Source organism: Syngnathus floridae, chromosome 21, assembly GCF_059516105.1.
Source record: "Syngnathus floridae isolate MCC-2025c chromosome 21, RoL_Sflo_1.0, whole genome shotgun sequence".
NCBI classification, from domain to species: Eukaryota; Metazoa; Chordata; class Actinopteri; order Syngnathiformes; family Syngnathidae; genus Syngnathus; species Syngnathus floridae.
Window position 1 is genome coordinate 6,787,167 of NC_142433.1, and position 15,001 is coordinate 6,802,167.

At 52.6% G+C, this 15,001-nt stretch overlaps 3 protein-coding genes across 8 annotated transcripts; 1 reads left to right on the forward strand and 2 right to left on the reverse strand.

The window, feature by feature from the left end:
• The first annotated feature begins 596 nt into the window (after window positions 1–596).
• On the forward strand, window positions 597–9,549 carry LOC148380328 (vesicle-associated membrane protein 2-like). Of its 3 annotated transcripts, none has more exons than XM_088364901.1 (7): window positions 597–2,732; window positions 3,150–3,359; window positions 7,163–7,268; window positions 7,625–7,745; window positions 7,917–8,075; window positions 8,686–8,737; window positions 8,881–9,549. In XM_088364901.1, coding segments are annotated over exons 3-7 (351 nt in total). In that variant the 5' UTR covers window positions 597–2,732; window positions 3,150–3,359; window positions 7,163–7,266; the 3' UTR covers window positions 8,898–9,549. The 3 variants fall into 3 exon arrangements, with proteins under 3 accessions (XP_088221027.1, XP_088221026.1, XP_088221028.1); XM_088364900.1 differs by having other exon boundaries at window positions 598–2,732; window positions 7,120–7,268; XM_088364902.1 differs by lacking the exons at window positions 597–2,732; window positions 3,150–3,359 and adding an exon at window positions 5,895–6,475 and having other exon boundaries at window positions 7,120–7,268.
• LOC148380329 (uncharacterized) lies at window positions 859–6,340 on the reverse strand. Of its 4 annotated transcripts, XM_088364858.1 has the most exons (10): window positions 6,107–6,337; window positions 4,102–4,139; window positions 3,967–4,002; window positions 3,713–3,818; window positions 2,370–2,726; window positions 2,107–2,262; window positions 1,873–2,045; window positions 1,660–1,776; window positions 1,463–1,597; window positions 859–1,396 (listed from the first exon to the last, which is right to left on the reverse strand). In XM_088364858.1, exons 1-10 carry the CDS (start codon window positions 6,132–6,134, stop codon window positions 1,181–1,183), a joined length of 1,362 nt encoding a protein of 453 aa, XP_088220984.1. In that variant the 5' UTR covers window positions 6,135–6,337; the 3' UTR covers window positions 859–1,180. The 4 variants fall into 4 exon arrangements, with proteins under 4 accessions (XP_088220984.1, XP_088220983.1, XP_088220981.1 ...); XM_088364857.1 differs by having other exon boundaries at window positions 859–1,597; window positions 3,722–3,818; window positions 6,107–6,340; XM_088364855.1 differs by having other exon boundaries at window positions 859–1,597; window positions 6,107–6,340.
• On the reverse strand, window positions 9,231–14,533 carry LOC148380330 (uncharacterized). The gene is made up of 6 exons (XM_088364844.1): window positions 14,326–14,533; window positions 12,826–14,007; window positions 11,643–12,213; window positions 11,140–11,396; window positions 10,627–10,806; window positions 9,231–10,540 (listed from the first exon to the last, which is right to left on the reverse strand). The coding sequence occupies exons 2-6, from the start codon at window positions 13,693–13,695 to the stop codon at window positions 10,331–10,333; spliced, it is 2,088 nt and encodes a 695-aa protein (XP_088220970.1). The 5' UTR covers window positions 13,696–14,007; window positions 14,326–14,533; the 3' UTR covers window positions 9,231–10,330.
• Between the last annotated feature and the right edge of the window lie 468 nt (window positions 14,534–15,001).

Sequence of the window (15,001 nt, forward strand, 5' to 3'; positions counted from 1 at the left end):
AAGTGATCGAATGATTTTTTTTTTTTTTGACGGACAGGTTTTTCTCCAGCCAGCGAGAAAAGCAACACACCGCCTCGGCCGTACCAGGAAGTCACTTGCACCTTTTGTTTGTGTGAACCCGACCTTCAAGCCAGCCTCCAATCCATGCCTGTTGTGATTTCAACGTGTGGGCAGAAACTGTGAAAGGTTGCAACACACACACACGCACACACAAAGCATGCCACAGAACCAGTTTGCCATCACATTCTTTAGTGCTGCTTTTATTCTCGCGTTGAGCTAGCGTTGAGGCACACAACAAGAAAATGGCTGCTCCGGCCGCCTTACCTACACGACCGGTCGGCGTCCGCTCGTCCGCCGGTCACTGGCGCTCACGTTCCCACGTCAGGACGCTGCCACGCGAGAGGCGGAATGTGCTCCGGTGCCTGTGTTGTGGTGGCTGCGCCTAGCCACGCCCACACGCTCGCGCCTCACCTGAAGGCGTGAGCCCCATGTGACGTGGTCAGCTGAGAGTGATGTCATCGCTCCTTCCTTGGATGATGATGAACACGATGAACAGCAACACGGAAACTTTCAGCTCAACAGGTCAAGTGGGTATCTGTGTTGTTGGTATGCTGTTGCTATGGCAACGATGCAGTGGACAACAGCCTGTTTGACTTGTGCAGCTGTTTGTTATTTTTTAAATGTGTCCAGCTGTTTTGGATTTGAGTGTTCTAATACTGCATGCTTTTATTTTGAAGGGCGAACTTTTGACAGGCAGATGTTGGCCAGCAGAGCAGAGGTTGGGCGTGACAGCAAATTGTGTCAAAGCAAAATTCCAGCGTTGTTGTCGGATTGACACCAAACTGTCAAACCAAGAAGTGATCTTTTTTCCTTTTATTATCAAAAGCACTTGGATATGTCGTGACTTTGTAACAATGGCGTGAGCGCTCAGTGTTGGACGTCCTCCTCCTCCTTCTTCTTGTCGGCAGCTTGCCTTTGTCCCGCCTCTCATGCGTATTTGTTTCTATTGCAATGCTTTTGCTTCTTCAACTTCCTGTCCGCTGGTTTTTGGTCCCCCAAAATGTTTAGTTTTTTTGCTTGATTAATATTCCACATGTCCCGCAGGTTATTCCTTCAGTAAGAGCGAGATAATATTGGGACTGATTATTGTATTTTTTGGTGTTGACGTGAACTTTTTGTCTCAGTTGGCGGCCAAGGCGATACCGCCGCCACCATGGTCTGCGTCGTCGTCCTTCTTGTCAACCGGCGACTGGACGAGGGACGGCGTCACATCCAAGGGGATCCTCTCGGCCGGTGTGCCCGGACTTGGACCTCTTGTGGACGGCGTGTCCTCCCGCAGTGGTGACGGCGTCAGAGGGCACGGCTTGGACTCCAAGGTTAGTGTGACCTCCTGCGCCTGGCCGCACAGGAACCACCGGTCGGCTGGTGAAATGTCCAAAGACCGGTCGCCGATGTCACTCACCCTGGTGAGTTCCTCCTCTTCCACGTCGTCCCCATCTTGCCGTTGCTCCGTGTAGCCAAAGAAGTTGTTGTCCATCTCGTCCCCGCCGCCCACCATTTCCGCCATCTGTCCACTCAGCTGGCCGACGAGCTCCGCCTGCAACGTGGATACGTTCAGACGACATCCCCTTTTGGCTGGGGTGCCGCCGACGGTTCTACCTGCTGCGCTTGGGCCGCCTCCCACAGGTCGGCCAGGCGCGGGTGCGTGGGCGGGCCCAGACTGTGGATGGTGCTGTTGGGTGTGGCCTGGAGGGAATGGGAGGCGCTATGCAACGACTGGTCGCCACCAAGACAAGACAAGAGCGGTCAAGAAAAAGCTTTCCAACATAGCGGCTTCAAAATATTTTTCAGGAGCGGTGGGGCTGGCGACACCTGCTGCTGCTGGTAGTGCAGCAGTTGCTGCTGCTGGTACTGGTGGAGCTGCTGCAGGTGCTGCAGCTGGTTGTGCTGCTGGAGGCTCATCTGCTGCTGCTGCTGCTGCTGCTGGAGGAAGCCGCCCATCGTCATCTCGTAGCCTTCGGCTGGCGTCATGCCCGCGCCGCTGCCTGAAAAACGCTAGTCTTTTAGCGTACAGACAGACGGACAGACGGACAGATGGCATCCCACCTGGTGCCATGATGTACGAGCCCGCGGCCGGCGAGGCCACGCCCGAAGGCTGACTGGTGATGGGCTCCCATGCGTCGGCCGAGGAGAGACAGTAGAGGCCTTGCGACACGTACGTGTGAGGCCACACGTCTGTCGAGGAGTGGTGGAGGACATGCTCTGTGGCGCACAAAGAGAAAATCAGCGAGTCAAAATACCAAAATACCAAAATACACTGGCGTGACAGAAAAAGCAGAAAAACAACTGCCGTCGCTCTCGCCGCGTACCTCTGCTGGTGATGCTGTCCTGGTTGACGTCGCTGAGGTGTGCCACGCTGCCGGGGCACGAATCGGCGGCCAGGTTGTCGTCCATGGAGGTCCAACCGAAGAGCGTGGCCTCTGAGATGGCAAACTGCTGCATGATGCCGGCGGCGAAGCGCGCCTCCTTCTCGCCGTCGCTCAGGTCACTGTAGGCGTCGTTCTCCATGCGGCGTTCCTTCTCCCGCTGCAGGTTGCTGCGGCCGGTGGCCCCGAGCGGCCCCGCCGACGGCTTGCCCCAGCTCTGCCACTCGATCATGTGGGCCACGCGGCCTTGGGCCATGGCCGTGGGCTTGGTCACCTTGTCCTTCATGGAGCGCGTCACGCCTGAAGGTGAGCGATCCCGCAACACACACACACACACACACACAAGCGAAACGTCAGCGTGTATGCTCGCGCGAGCACCGCTCAGAAACACAAAGTTTCCAAACTCCAGACTGGAACCAGAAGAGTTGAACGTGAATGGAATTTGTGTGTCACAAATGCAATTGTTAAAATGAAGCTGAAATGCTTTCTAACAGTGGAGACATGTGCAAGTAGGAGCTCATTGTGTAAATGGGGTCCTTGTTTGGGAACTTATTCGCCAAACTCTGGCAATTTGCCGATGTTCGCACTTTGACCTCAGTAAAGGTCATGAAATGCGAAAGGAGCGGGAAAATGGGTCCAAATGGGTTGAGCGGTTTGAAGCTGGAATGGTTTGAAGAGCTTGTGAAATATGGTGGGCTGAGTTAAATGTTCTGTTCATTCCAGTGCCAACTGCTATTTTCACGGAGAATGCAGCGTTGTGGACAAATGGTGCGAACGAGGGAAAAAGAAGTCGTAAGCACAAAGCATGGACGGGGGCGCCACCAGCAGACACATCACCACACAAGCTGCAAGAACCGGACCAATGGCACCGGCGGGTGACCGAGTGTCCTGACCCGCCTGCGAGATGCTCGACTCGTTCTTCTCGGCTTCAAAGTAAGTAAAGGCTTACTTTGCTTTTGCTGCCAATCGGATTGGGCCGTCAATGATGATGTCATTGACGTCAGCCAATGAAAGAGTGTGTTTTTGAGGGGGGCATCGACCGGGGTGGCCATGTTGTCTCCTGGCTCCGCCTCCTCCCTCTGTTGCTGCTCCATCAAGGCTTGACAGCGCTCAAGGCTGAGACTAATCACGGGCAATTTCGGCATTTAGTGCCGCCGCCGCCACCAGTAGAAGTTTTAATTTGAGCTCTTCAAAGTAGTCTTGAGGAAGTTGACAGAGGAGCGCAGGGGGAACAGGCGGAGGCGAGCGACATGGGGTGGGCGTTACCAGCGGGCACAGACACACACCTGACACACCTGTCAGAGACGACTTAGCCAGGGCGCCGATGCCGTATGAGTTGGGCGGCTTCCTCTTGAGGCGCGGCAGGATGGACGTGGTGTCCTCCATGGATAGCTGCGAGGGAACCGTAACCAGAGCAAGAAGAGGAAGATGAAGCAGAAAACAAATAGAAGATGAGCACCGTGACACCTTGACAGGGAAAGTAGCTAGCATGTTAATGCTAACTAACATCTCGTGAATGATGGCGAAGGAGAAGACTCACATTGATTCCTTCCCAGGAAAACTCAGCACGGCCGTGCTGGCAGGCAAGAGCACCGGGAAGCGAGCGAGGAATTAGAAGAGGAAAGAACAAGGACATAGAAACTTTTGCCGTCAAAAGGCGCAGGCCACCATTTACCTGATCGCCGTCTTTCCGCACCGGCGCGGCATCGGCTGCTGCAAACGCAAAAAGAGGACCAGATAAACGACATCATCAACCTTCAATCGTGACCTTCACGTGCACGCAACAAGGAGGAGGAAGAATCACGCGTGTCAGCTCAAGAGAAAATCACATTTCAGATTTCCGTTGCGCTCCTCTGCCATCGATCGAGCCGCCGTTTCCCGATGGGTTGCATCCACGCCTATAAATAGCTCGCCTTTCATTGGGTCGGAAGGCGGAGCAATAACAAGCCTACCGGGCCGACATGGCAAATTTGGTTCGCGTCGCAATCAACACCTCAAGAAAGAAAGCGACCGTATGCACGTGTGTGTGTGTGTGTGTGTGTGTGTGTGTGTGTGTGTGTGCGCGCGTGCGCGCGTGCGTGCGTGCGTGCGTGCGTGTGTGTGTGTGCGCGTGCGTGCGTGCGTGTGTGTGTGTGGAGGTCTTCTTCAGAGGAAGTGCTCTCTGTGACTACATCTGACATGCTGGACCTCAGGGGAGACTGGAGGCCATTTACTCAGCGCAAGCACCCACACGGGGGCTCCCGAAGGCAAGACGAGCAAAGCCAGGTGGTTGGCGGACAGTCGAGCCCTGGACGTGGACCATGTCGCGCATCTCCATTCTGCACTCAACGGGAGCTTGACGCTCGACGGTGTTGGACCGGAGGCAGGAAAGGCAGAACCCCCAGGAAGGACGCAAGACGGAACACCGGGCTGGCCTCAAGACGCCAGCTTGCAGAGCTGACCCAAATTTGCTGTCCCGTCTCCCCTCCGCCTCTTGATAGCCTCCGTCCTGTCGTCCTATTTATAACGCCGGCCGCTGTCGTCTGAAAGTCGGCGGACGCATTTCCTCAGACAAGCGGGTCTGGCAGTGGGCGGGGTTCAGCAGAAGAAAAGGAAGGGCGGCCTTGTTTACTTGCGGGAGAAGATGAAGGCCAAGAAGAAATGGGCGGAGGACAGACAAGCGGGAAGGACGGACGGCCAAAGCAAAATGAGAGCAAAAGCGACAAAGCGGATTGAAAGACGACACCCCCGGCAAGGTCACGGCCAAAACAAGCATGATGAAGATGAGCGTGAGCATGTCGACGATACTCTCACTGCTGACAATCACGACAATCACCATGACAATTACAATGACTTCCGACAAAGAGGAGAAAGATGACAATTGTGTTGAGAGGACAATTAATGACAAAACCGATGATGATGACTGTCAGACAACGAGGATGATGATGATGACAAAATCATTCAAAAGTAAAACGAGTGCTCAGTTAGAACCCACACACCCCACGACGATGTCATGTGACGTTCTCACTTGCCTTTTACGGAAGTAACCATATTTGGCAGTTTCCGCCATAATGATGTCACTCACTTGGCCTTTTAGGGACATGAACCCAATTGCGCCGTGACGTCCTTATGAGGGAAACAAATGCAATTCATTTCCTTATGTTAGTCCCACCTGGACACTGTGTGTGTGTGTGTGTGTGTGTGTGTGTGTGTGTGTGTGTGTGTGTGTGTGTGTGTGTGTCTGTCTGTGTGTGTGTGTGTGTGTGTGTGTCTGTGTGTCCTCCTTGTGCTGCGTTCAGGATGACACCTGAGTTTTCACGCACCCCATTCTGACTCATCCTACTCTTGTGTGTGCGTGGGTGCGTGCGTGCGTGTCTCCAGTTGATGACGTGTCTTCGTGACGCACGTCAGAGACTCGAGAGAAGGTGAGTTGTGGAGAGGGAGGGGTGGGGATGCAATGACCTTAGGTTGCATGTCAAGGCGGGGATCTCTCGCGTCACGACGTCGCACCTTGCCGCCCGTCTCTTGGCGCGCGCACGCCGCTATGGTAACGCATGCACGCTCCTACGCGCTAGCAGAAAAAGACACCCCAAAGGGAGCGCGAGGTGGCATCACGTGACATTGGGCACCTTTGTTTGCCCGCATCCTCTCGCTCACGCAACACGCACGCTGACGTCACAGCACATGGTGGCGCGTCTTACTGATGGTTCTGGATCCGATGCAGCCCATGTTGCCCTAGTGAGCCGCGCACGGCGTGGCAATCGCGTCCATCTTCCTCCTCCTCTTCCGCGCGGCTTCTCCCTTCTTCCTTCTCTTCTTCCTCGGCCGTCACAACGAAGCGGCGTCGTGAGTGCGTGCGTGCGCGCGCGCGCACCGCTCTCCTCGCCGCGCGTCCACGCCCTCACTGTGGTCACATGCGCCCCTATGCGCATGCGCGACAGTCAGCGCGACAAGAAAAAAAATGAGCAACGCGATGAGATTCGTTGCAAATCAGACGAAAATGCCAAAGCGTGAATGGCACACCCGTGACGTCATCAAGCCGAGGACTATAGTAACCATGGGGACAACTTGTGGGTGAAGATGAGTTTCAACGAGTTGATCAACTTTTGATTGCGCTTTTCTGATTTTGTCTAGTGTGCAGGCAATGGGGTAGTTCTTTGCACGTCCGCCTCGCAGTTCTGGACTTTGAGTCTGGGACTCCAGACTAGACTCACTCAGGTCTATCCCGTGCGGACTTTTGCTTTATGTGCTGCAGCGACCAGTCCACATTGGAGCCCTGTCAAATTGTCCGGTGACCAGTCTGTTTCTCGACCCATCTTTTGTTCGTCTGTTTGACATTGACGACCAGTCACTTTTTGGTCTCTCCGCGATGCTCTCTTTCACACAATATACGCAAACGCACTGATGACGGTATAAGTGGGAGGCTGCTCTTGCGTCACCAAGAGCGGGTCACCCTCTTGGTGGGCGGAAAAAAAAAACTTTTTGGGGGGGGAGGGAGTGTAAAACTTTCGCAAGAGGAAAAAGTGTTTCCATGCAGTCAGTCTTGAGTCAGCAGGTGGCGCCAGAGTAAAACTGATCAATTACGACAAAAACGGATTGAGAAATAATACAAAATATAGTATTATATATTATATATTTTTTGTCAAGTAGGTAAAATTATATTTATTGTCACGAAACTTTGATATTGATTTTTTTTTTTTTTTTTTTTTTTTAGTCAACTAGCACCTCAGTGTGGTCGATGGTGTGCATTTGCGCAGGCGCACTCGTCCTCCCAGATTGCGTTTGGCTTTAAATCCCCCGGCCCAACCTCCTCCCACGCGGTCTGTCCCGGACTGGATTATCTCATCATCGCGCATCCGAGATGTGAGTACAGCATCATTTCAACATTTTGATGTATAAAATGAATTTAAATGCTCAAAGTTGACTTGCGTGCCTGACGTTATTTGTCCGTTAAACCGCTCAATTTTTGTTTTATATGCAAACAGGAAGACTTTGTTGCGATAGAACATGTTTTGACTGCGCCCATTTGTTGATGTGTGTTGGCCGTCGGGCGAATGTTTCTCGTTTATTGTTATCACCATTTCTCCAAGAATGGAAGGAGCGTACTCAGTCAAGCATCGAGTGTTAAATAAACATGTACAGAAAAATTTGTAGGCCTACAAATCTTGAGCCCTTTGCGCCACGTCGTTCCATGACCCCCCCCCCCCCCCCCCCCCCAGGTCTACTCCAAACGCAGCAGGAACCCCGGGAGCGACCGATCCCGAAGGCGGACCGCCGGCTCCGGCCCCCAATTTGACCAGCAACAGGCGACTGCAACAGACGCAGGCGCAGGTGGACGAGGTCAGAGACACTTACATCACACATTTTGTTATGGTTACAGGACATGTCATTGGGTGTCCGTTCCCCCCCCCCCCCCCTTTTTTTTTTTACATGGAGGTCGTCCCCAAAGGCGGATTGTGCAATGAGTTGTGCTCCAAACTTTTTTTTAGTTAGTTTTTCCTTCTGTTGCAGGTGGTGGACATCATGCGCGTGAACGTGGACAAAGTTCTGGAGCGTGACCAGAAGCTGTCGGAGTTGGACGACCGCGCAGACGCTCTGCAGGCCGGAGCCTCGCAGTTTGAGAGCAGCGCCGCCAAGCTCAAGAACAAGTACTGGTGGAAGAACTGCAAGGTCTGTACCGTGGTCCATTCGTTTTGCTTTTTTAAACCTGAACGAAAACGGGTGACGATAAAGTGTTTTGCCACCTCCACTTCTCATGTTGCTCTGTCCGCGCGTTCCGTGGCGAAGCTCTCGCGAGGCCTCCGGCGCAGCAGATCACGGTAGCGCTTGAGTGGCGGCGAGCAGGAAATTCCAAATCCCGATGAGGATTATTCTGAGGATTAATCTGACAGCTGCAACGCGATTCCTGCCTGCATCGATGCGCAAATAAAACGACGACACACGCACACGTGGGCCCTTGTTAATCTCACACGCCCCTCCCTCCCCCCTTCATCCCCTCTGGATGTGATGTCACAGAGTTTTCTGCGTCGTTTGTACCCTTCTCCAAATCACGTCATACTTCATTGAACTCTTTACATTCATTTTGAAAGCCTGTCACGTGGCTGTATTGCTTTGCCCTCTGGTGGTTTTAATCAGGAAGTATCTTGGAGGAAGTTGGGGATTTAAGACACAAGGGGTACTTTTCCGCCCTCTTGTGGCAACTATAGGCAATTGCGAAACTTTTTAAAGGGACTGAATTACGTGGGATCTTTGTCATTGTTGCCTTTTGTGTTTGTTTCAGATGATGATCATCATGGCCGTAGTGGGCGTCATCTTTTTAGGCGTCATCTTCTGTGAGTCTTACACTTGACTTCCACTCGTCCCCAACACACACACACACACACACACACACACACACACACACACACACACACACACACACACACACACACACACACACACACATTAAATGTTGTCCTATGCTCTGTGTCCTCAGTGTATTTCTTCTACTGAGCCAAACTTTCAGACCGCCTCGACTTCACCCTCAGTTCCCACCCTGCTCTTCACCGACGTCTTCCTCGCAAATTCCCATGCTCACGAGACTCTCAGGTTGCTTTTTTGGTGTTTATTTGCCCTTCAGCACATAAAAGTGGAATTGAGCAGATGATCAGGGTCCTCTAAACTCCGTAGTTTAGCTGGCTAGCTGAATTAGCACTGTCAAGCGCCAAGACAATGAGCGAGAAGCTGACGGGTCGCTGTTTCATCATGGCGAGGCACAGGCAACAAAACAGTCACACTTGTAGGGCCTGAATCGAAAAACATCACTTGAAAAACGCTTCGCACAACTTTACCGTTGTTCAAATGAGACTTTATTTCAAATAGTGACAAATGGACAAGTGTCTTTACATTATCATTTGGCTTACACGCGACTCTAGACGCAACTCACCGTCCACTGTTACCGCAAATGATTTTGCCTATTTACATCCAAAGACACAAATGTAAATATAAAGACTATCAAATGTGCACCAGAGGTGAGGAGGAGAGAGTCCTTTTTCTCACGGGTCCTCTGTCAAAAAAAAAAAATGAACAGAAAAAAATCCCACTTATCAATATTAATATTTCATCTGTCATTTGGCCCTCTATTAAAGAATTATTTACAACTGGAGATGTGGTCGTGATCATCTGGAACAAACACTATCATCATGGCTACATGATTTAAGGTGCCCAAATTTTTTTCATCTTGGCAAAATCTCATATTTGGTCTTTTTCGTTTTCTTTTGAATGGAACCTACCGCCTTTATTATTTTGGCGCCATCTTGTGGCAGAAACCATGTTGAAACAAGTGGAGGTGTTTGATTATGACAGGATTAGTGCTTTGAAAGGTTGAAGTTTGGAGAGCTTCTGTTGAGAGCAAAAAACAAAATTCTCACATTCATCAAAAATGACCTTTTGTCCACTCAGTGTTTTGATAATCATACAAAACCTTAAAAAAAAAATAAAGTGCCGCTAAATCCAGTTAACAAATGCCTTCACCTCGGCTGACTGTGCGAGAGCCGAGAATTAGGAAGGATCATGCCGGTGTAAGCTACACGTGGTCGAGGGTATGTCGGCCATTAGCGCGGTGACACGTTGGGGTGGAGAGCGTTGACGTCTCATGTGCCGCTTACACAATCACCTCATCCAATTATGCGGAATCTTGAGACAGTTGCGTTGAAAACGCCACCATCTCCATTTATGAAACGCGGCTCCGACGTCACCATGCAAAAGTCTGCAACGAGACGGATGTCGGCCATTCACGCTAGCAATTTAGCCTTTCGAGTTTAGGTGGCAAGTTACGCTTTGAAGCGACGTTCAAATTCACCAGCCCCGAGTCTTTGGCGTCAAAAGATGAAACAAGAAAATGCGGCGGCCGCGCTTCAACATGGAACATAGTCGAGCGGCGGACCTCAGTGGCAGGGGTCAAAGGGCAACTCGGCCAGGCCACCGTGGAGCTCCAGGCCCTCCTGCTCCCACGATACCACATCGCCCAGTAGGTGGGCCCCGCACGACGCCTGCGCGTATATCTCGGACGGAGTCAGCACGCGCGACCACACGTGCACGTCGGACAGTTGGCCGGCGAATGACTGCGTCACATCAAAGCGGCCGCCCATGGTGTCCTGCGTGAAAAGACGGTAATGCCGACGCGTCAAATAGCATTTTTGCTAGCATTGCCATTAGCATGATAGCATGATGTCTGTCTCACCTGCTCTTGTCCAAGAAGAAACATCCCTCCTGGTTTGACAGCGTGCCAGGCTGCCAGGTTCTGACCCGATCCTTTCCTGGTCCCATCCTGGTAAACCTCCCAGACGCCGTCCCGCGTGGCCCACGTCACGCACACGTGGTGCCATTTGCCGTCAGCCACCGTGATGGGCAGAGTCACCGCCTGTTGGGTAACATTTTGTTTGCACGCTTGAGCATTACTGAACATAGTCGCGCCCATGTTTTTTCAATTTGTTTTCTTTAAGCAGATGTATTGGCATTGTGCTAGCATGCTTATTAGCATATTAGCATTTTTATCCTACTTTTAGCATTTATTCCATTAGCAGTCGTTGAGCCAGCCATATGTTTTGTTGGTATATTTACATTCCGTGAGCTCATGCAGCTGCTTTGACCACCAACACCAACGTTCGTAGCTGGCCTCAAATGTCACACTATTATTTGCTAGCAGTTAGAGACTAATTTGAAAGGCCATCAAAAAGGGACTGTGATGGACAACCTGGTCGTTGAGCAGCAGCTCCATGGGATCGGCACCCCACTCGATTAGCACCAGCTCGTTGGCCTGGCCCGGCACGGCATAGGAGAAGGGCGTGCCCACCCCGGGCCCGGCGCCAGTGCCCGCCTTCAGGCGCAGGCAAACGCTTAGGGCAAAGAGCTCGCTCGCTGGCGAGTGCTTCATCCTGGCGTACAGGTAGTTGGTCCTCATGGGAAAGTCCAGCAGGAAGGCACCGGCGCTCTTGAGCTTCTTGTGGCCTCCTGCCGACACCGGCGGGTCACATCTCATATGTTATACATGTTATGTGATCCTGTACTTGGAGTTAGCAATTTAGGAGCGCTCGCTTCATCATTTGACAAAAGAAGCCGTTGCTCGAGTGAGGCGCCACAGAAAACAATGCAGCGCCGAGTGGGCCGGAAATACTTCGTCGTGCAATTTTGCTTCGTCACGAAATGTCCCAAAAAATTTGTGAGAAGCGTTTGTGTAATGCTAACATGCTAACTCACCGTGCTCCGAGTGGCCGTGGTGCAACTGGCTGAGGACGGATTCCAGTTTGCTGTGTTCACCATGACGTGCGCTTGTCTCTTTGCTGCTAAAAGGAAGTCTTCGAGGAACATGATGGTAGTCGCCGTGGTGGTCGTCGTGGTGATCGTCGTGGTGATCGCCGTGGTGGTTGCCGTGGTGGTCGCCGTGGTGGTCGCCGTGATGGTTAGCGTAGCGAACGGAATGGCGCCTATCGCCGTGCCAGTCGTAGTGAGGGTCATGATGGCGAGTGTGGTGTTCGCCGTGGTGGTCGTAGTGGCGGCTCCCATGGTGACCGCTATGGTGGTCATCGTGGCGACCGTTTCCGTGGCGGTCATCGTGATGATCGGCGTGGTGGTTATCGTGGTTGAGGTCCTCATGGTGGTCATCATGGTGGTTGTCGCGGTGGTCATCGTGGTGGTCGTCGTGGTGGTCATCGTGGTGGTCATCGTGGTGGTCCCTGTAGTAGCTGCGCAGCTGCTCCTCCAGAGCGTTGATCTTGCGCTGGAGGAGTTCTCTCAAGGAGCTGGAGTAGGAGCTGGATGAATTCCTCGCCTGCACACGCAAGCACCAAAACAGTTTTAGGTTTTTGATCGATCCGACCTCCGATAAAAATACTAGCGGACTCTTGTATCCTTTGTCACTGCAACTGAGGTGCCCTAGCGCAAGGCTCGCCTTCATTTTTATCTTGCTTGTCTGACTCCCTCCCACGGCTCAGCAATATCTTGGGTTAGGAGACTTTGCGCCCCTCGTGAGCATTGAGGAGACAGAAAATGGACGGCCACGTTGCTATGTTGCTTTTGAGTCTCCTTGGCTTGCCCTCGTCTTCCTCACCCGAAAATCCGGCTTTGTTCCCTGCCAGCGCATGCTGCGATTAATAGCCCCATCAGGCGGGATTAAGCTAATTGGCCACGGCATCAGCTTGCGCCCCCTCGTGGTGAGAAGAGGGCGCAATCGAGGAGTCAATCCTGGCTTGGCTTCAAGTTTGTCCCTCACCTTTGGGTCGGATCTCAGCGCATTTGTGGCACTGTCAGGAGAGCCGATTGGCAGACTCTTTTAAAAGGGACCTTGAGAGCTGCCTATGAGACCAAAATCTGGTCGACTGGGCTCGAGAAGTGATTTGTGTGGCACATGACATTTCTAAGGCGGATTTGTCATGTGACTTACCTGCAGGTTCTCCAGACGCTCCTTCAGCGTCTGGAGGGTCTTGCCGGTCTGCTCCGGCGAGAAGGAGTCGTGTTTGCCACGCGAATCCCAGTGATGGGGCTCCGAGCCGTGGCTCCCATGGGAGAAGCGATGATCGCTGCCATGATAAAAGCCGTGGTGCGAAGCGTGGCCACCGGGATGGTTGTCGTGGTGACTTCCTTGATGGTCATCGTGATGGTTGTCGTGGTGATTGTCGTGATGGTCATCATGATGGTCATCGTGATGGTTGACGTGGTGATTGTCGTGATGGTTGATGTGGTGACTTTCCTGGTGGTCATCGTGATGGTTGATGTGGTGATTGTCGTGATGTTTGTTGCGGTGGCCATTGCTGTGGTGGCCACCAAAGCCCTCGCACAAGGTGAGCTTTGCCGTAAGCTCTCTGATGGTCTCGCGCTGGTCGAGGATGGTCTCCTTCTGCCTGACCAGACTCTCGCGGAGGTGGAGGATGGTGGCTTTGGCTTCATCTGAGATCAGAACTCTGCCGTTGTGGCTGTGGGAGACGCTGGGCCCGTGGGAGGCGCCGGGCCCGTGGGGGGCGCTGGGTGGGGAGTAGCAGCTGGGGTCTGCATCCGGAGGAATGGGAATGCAAACAAATTTGGGGGCGGCGCTGTAGTCATGCTCCGGGCCGAGCGAGCTCGCCGAAGCTTCAGAGCGGGACAGGAAGTAGCAGACGACTAGTGAGCGCAAAGCGAGGATGACGACGGATGTGCTGGCGGTCTCCAAGCCCGGATGAGCGATGTCTCTGGCCATGTCGGATTTTGCTCCAAATGACTCCTTGACCACTGCCCTTGAGGTCCCGCGATGCTTCATCTTTGCGGGAAACAACACCATAGATCATTTGGATTTGAAGATGTCGGGGTGAAGCGTGACACCGGTAAACGTGATGACAGTCACAGAACGTCGTTTGCTCAGGAAGAGTCAAAGCAGGACCTCGACCATTGCACCAACGCACATCCGGCGTGGCGCCGAGCTTAACGCAGATCTTGAGACATCCTTCCGCTGTTGCCGGAACAAACGTTTGGGCCCCGTCCAGCCAGGTGATTGGACTTGGCCCAGAGGACCTGCCGTGTTGGGCGGCCGAGGTTAATCCGTTTAAGTTTGCCCTCCAAACCATCAGATCCAAACACGACTCGGCACCATCGCCTGCATACAGGGGCATACATGACGAGACAGTTTTTATGCTCAGGTCCAGAACTACATGTGGCGTTCGTTGACCTTTGAAAACCGGACGACCCGAACGAACAACAGCATTAGCTCACAATTAGCCGTCATAATAAGCATTACAACAAATGGCGTGATTGACCTGGCAGTTTTTAGTCACAATAGCAGTGAGAGGAAAAAAAGGAGGCAATCATTTTATTCTTCTGTGCGTTATTGGAAAATAATCCGTGAGATTGTAATTTGCAAGAAGATTCTCAAAGCACTAAAGTTTCGCGAGAGGTGAGGAAAATGCAGACTTACGTATGCGCTGTCCACACGCAGTCAGCGGAAGAGCTTCATTGGCGCGCCGCAACCAAGACGCGGCTCCCGTTGTGTCTACACCGTTTTGTATCTTTTCTACGAACGCCCCGCAAAAACGAGCAAATGTGCAGGCGAGCGTTCCCGCCTGCCTGCTTCCGAGCGGCTCGTCGGTCGGTCGGTCGTGCGACGCTGATCAGCTTGAGAAGGATTGCCGCCTTGAGCCGGATAAATTTCTCTCTCTCTCTCTCTCTCTCTCTCTCTCTCTCTCTCTCTCTCTCTCTCTCTCTCTCTCTCTCTCTCTCTCTCTCCCTCTCCCTCGCCCCCCTTTCTCTCGCTGTCTCTCTTTGAGAAGTTGAAGTTGATCACAGGGATGGAGGCGAGTGGGGTAAAGTTACACGGTGGGAGGTGGGTGAATGGGGGGTGCATTTCCTGTGGTTTCGTTACCGGCACGGATGAATGACTGAGATGAACGAGATGAAGTTTCCCCCAAACGCAGGAATGAGGAACGCACGCACTCGCAGACACACAAATCTACTAAATAAGCGGGCTCGCATGTTGAAGGCAGCTCAGGCTTCAGCAAGAGAAACTCACTCACTCACTCACTCACTCACTCACTCACTCACTCACTCACTCACTCACTCACTCACTCACTCACTCACTCACTCACTCACTCACT

Bases quoted from the DNA above. Each gene is read 5' to 3' on its own strand.
- LOC148380329 (XM_088364855.1), bottom strand. From the start codon at position 6,134: ATGGGCTGCATCGGATCCAGAACCATCA. The intron at 2,263-2,369 runs GTACGCGGCGAG...TGTGCGCCACAG, and splicing joins GGACAGCATCACCAGCAGAG to AGCATGTCCTCCACCACTCC. The intron at 1,598-1,659 runs GTAGAACCGTCG...TCCACGTTGCAG, and splicing joins AGGCGGCCCAAGCGCAGCAG to GCGGAGCTCGTCGGCCAGCT.
- LOC148380328 (XM_088364901.1), top strand. The intron at 7,746-7,916 runs GTCAGAGACACT...CTTCTGTTGCAG, and splicing joins CGCAGGCGCAGGTGGACGAG to GTGGTGGACATCATGCGCGT. The intron at 8,076-8,685 runs GTCTGTACCGTG...TGTTTGTTTCAG, and splicing joins ACTGGTGGAAGAACTGCAAG to ATGATGATCATCATGGCCGT.
- LOC148380330 (XM_088364844.1), bottom strand. From the start codon at position 13,695: ATGGTGTTGTTTCCCGCAAAGATGAAGCATCGCGGGACCTCAAGGGCA. The intron at 12,214-12,825 runs GTAAGTCACATG...TTGCGTGTGCAG, and splicing joins AGCGTCTGGAGAACCTGCAG to GCGAGGAATTCATCCAGCTC. The intron at 11,397-11,642 runs GTGAGTTAGCAT...CGGTGTCGGCAG, and splicing joins CCACGGCCACTCGGAGCACG to GAGGCCACAAGAAGCTCAAG.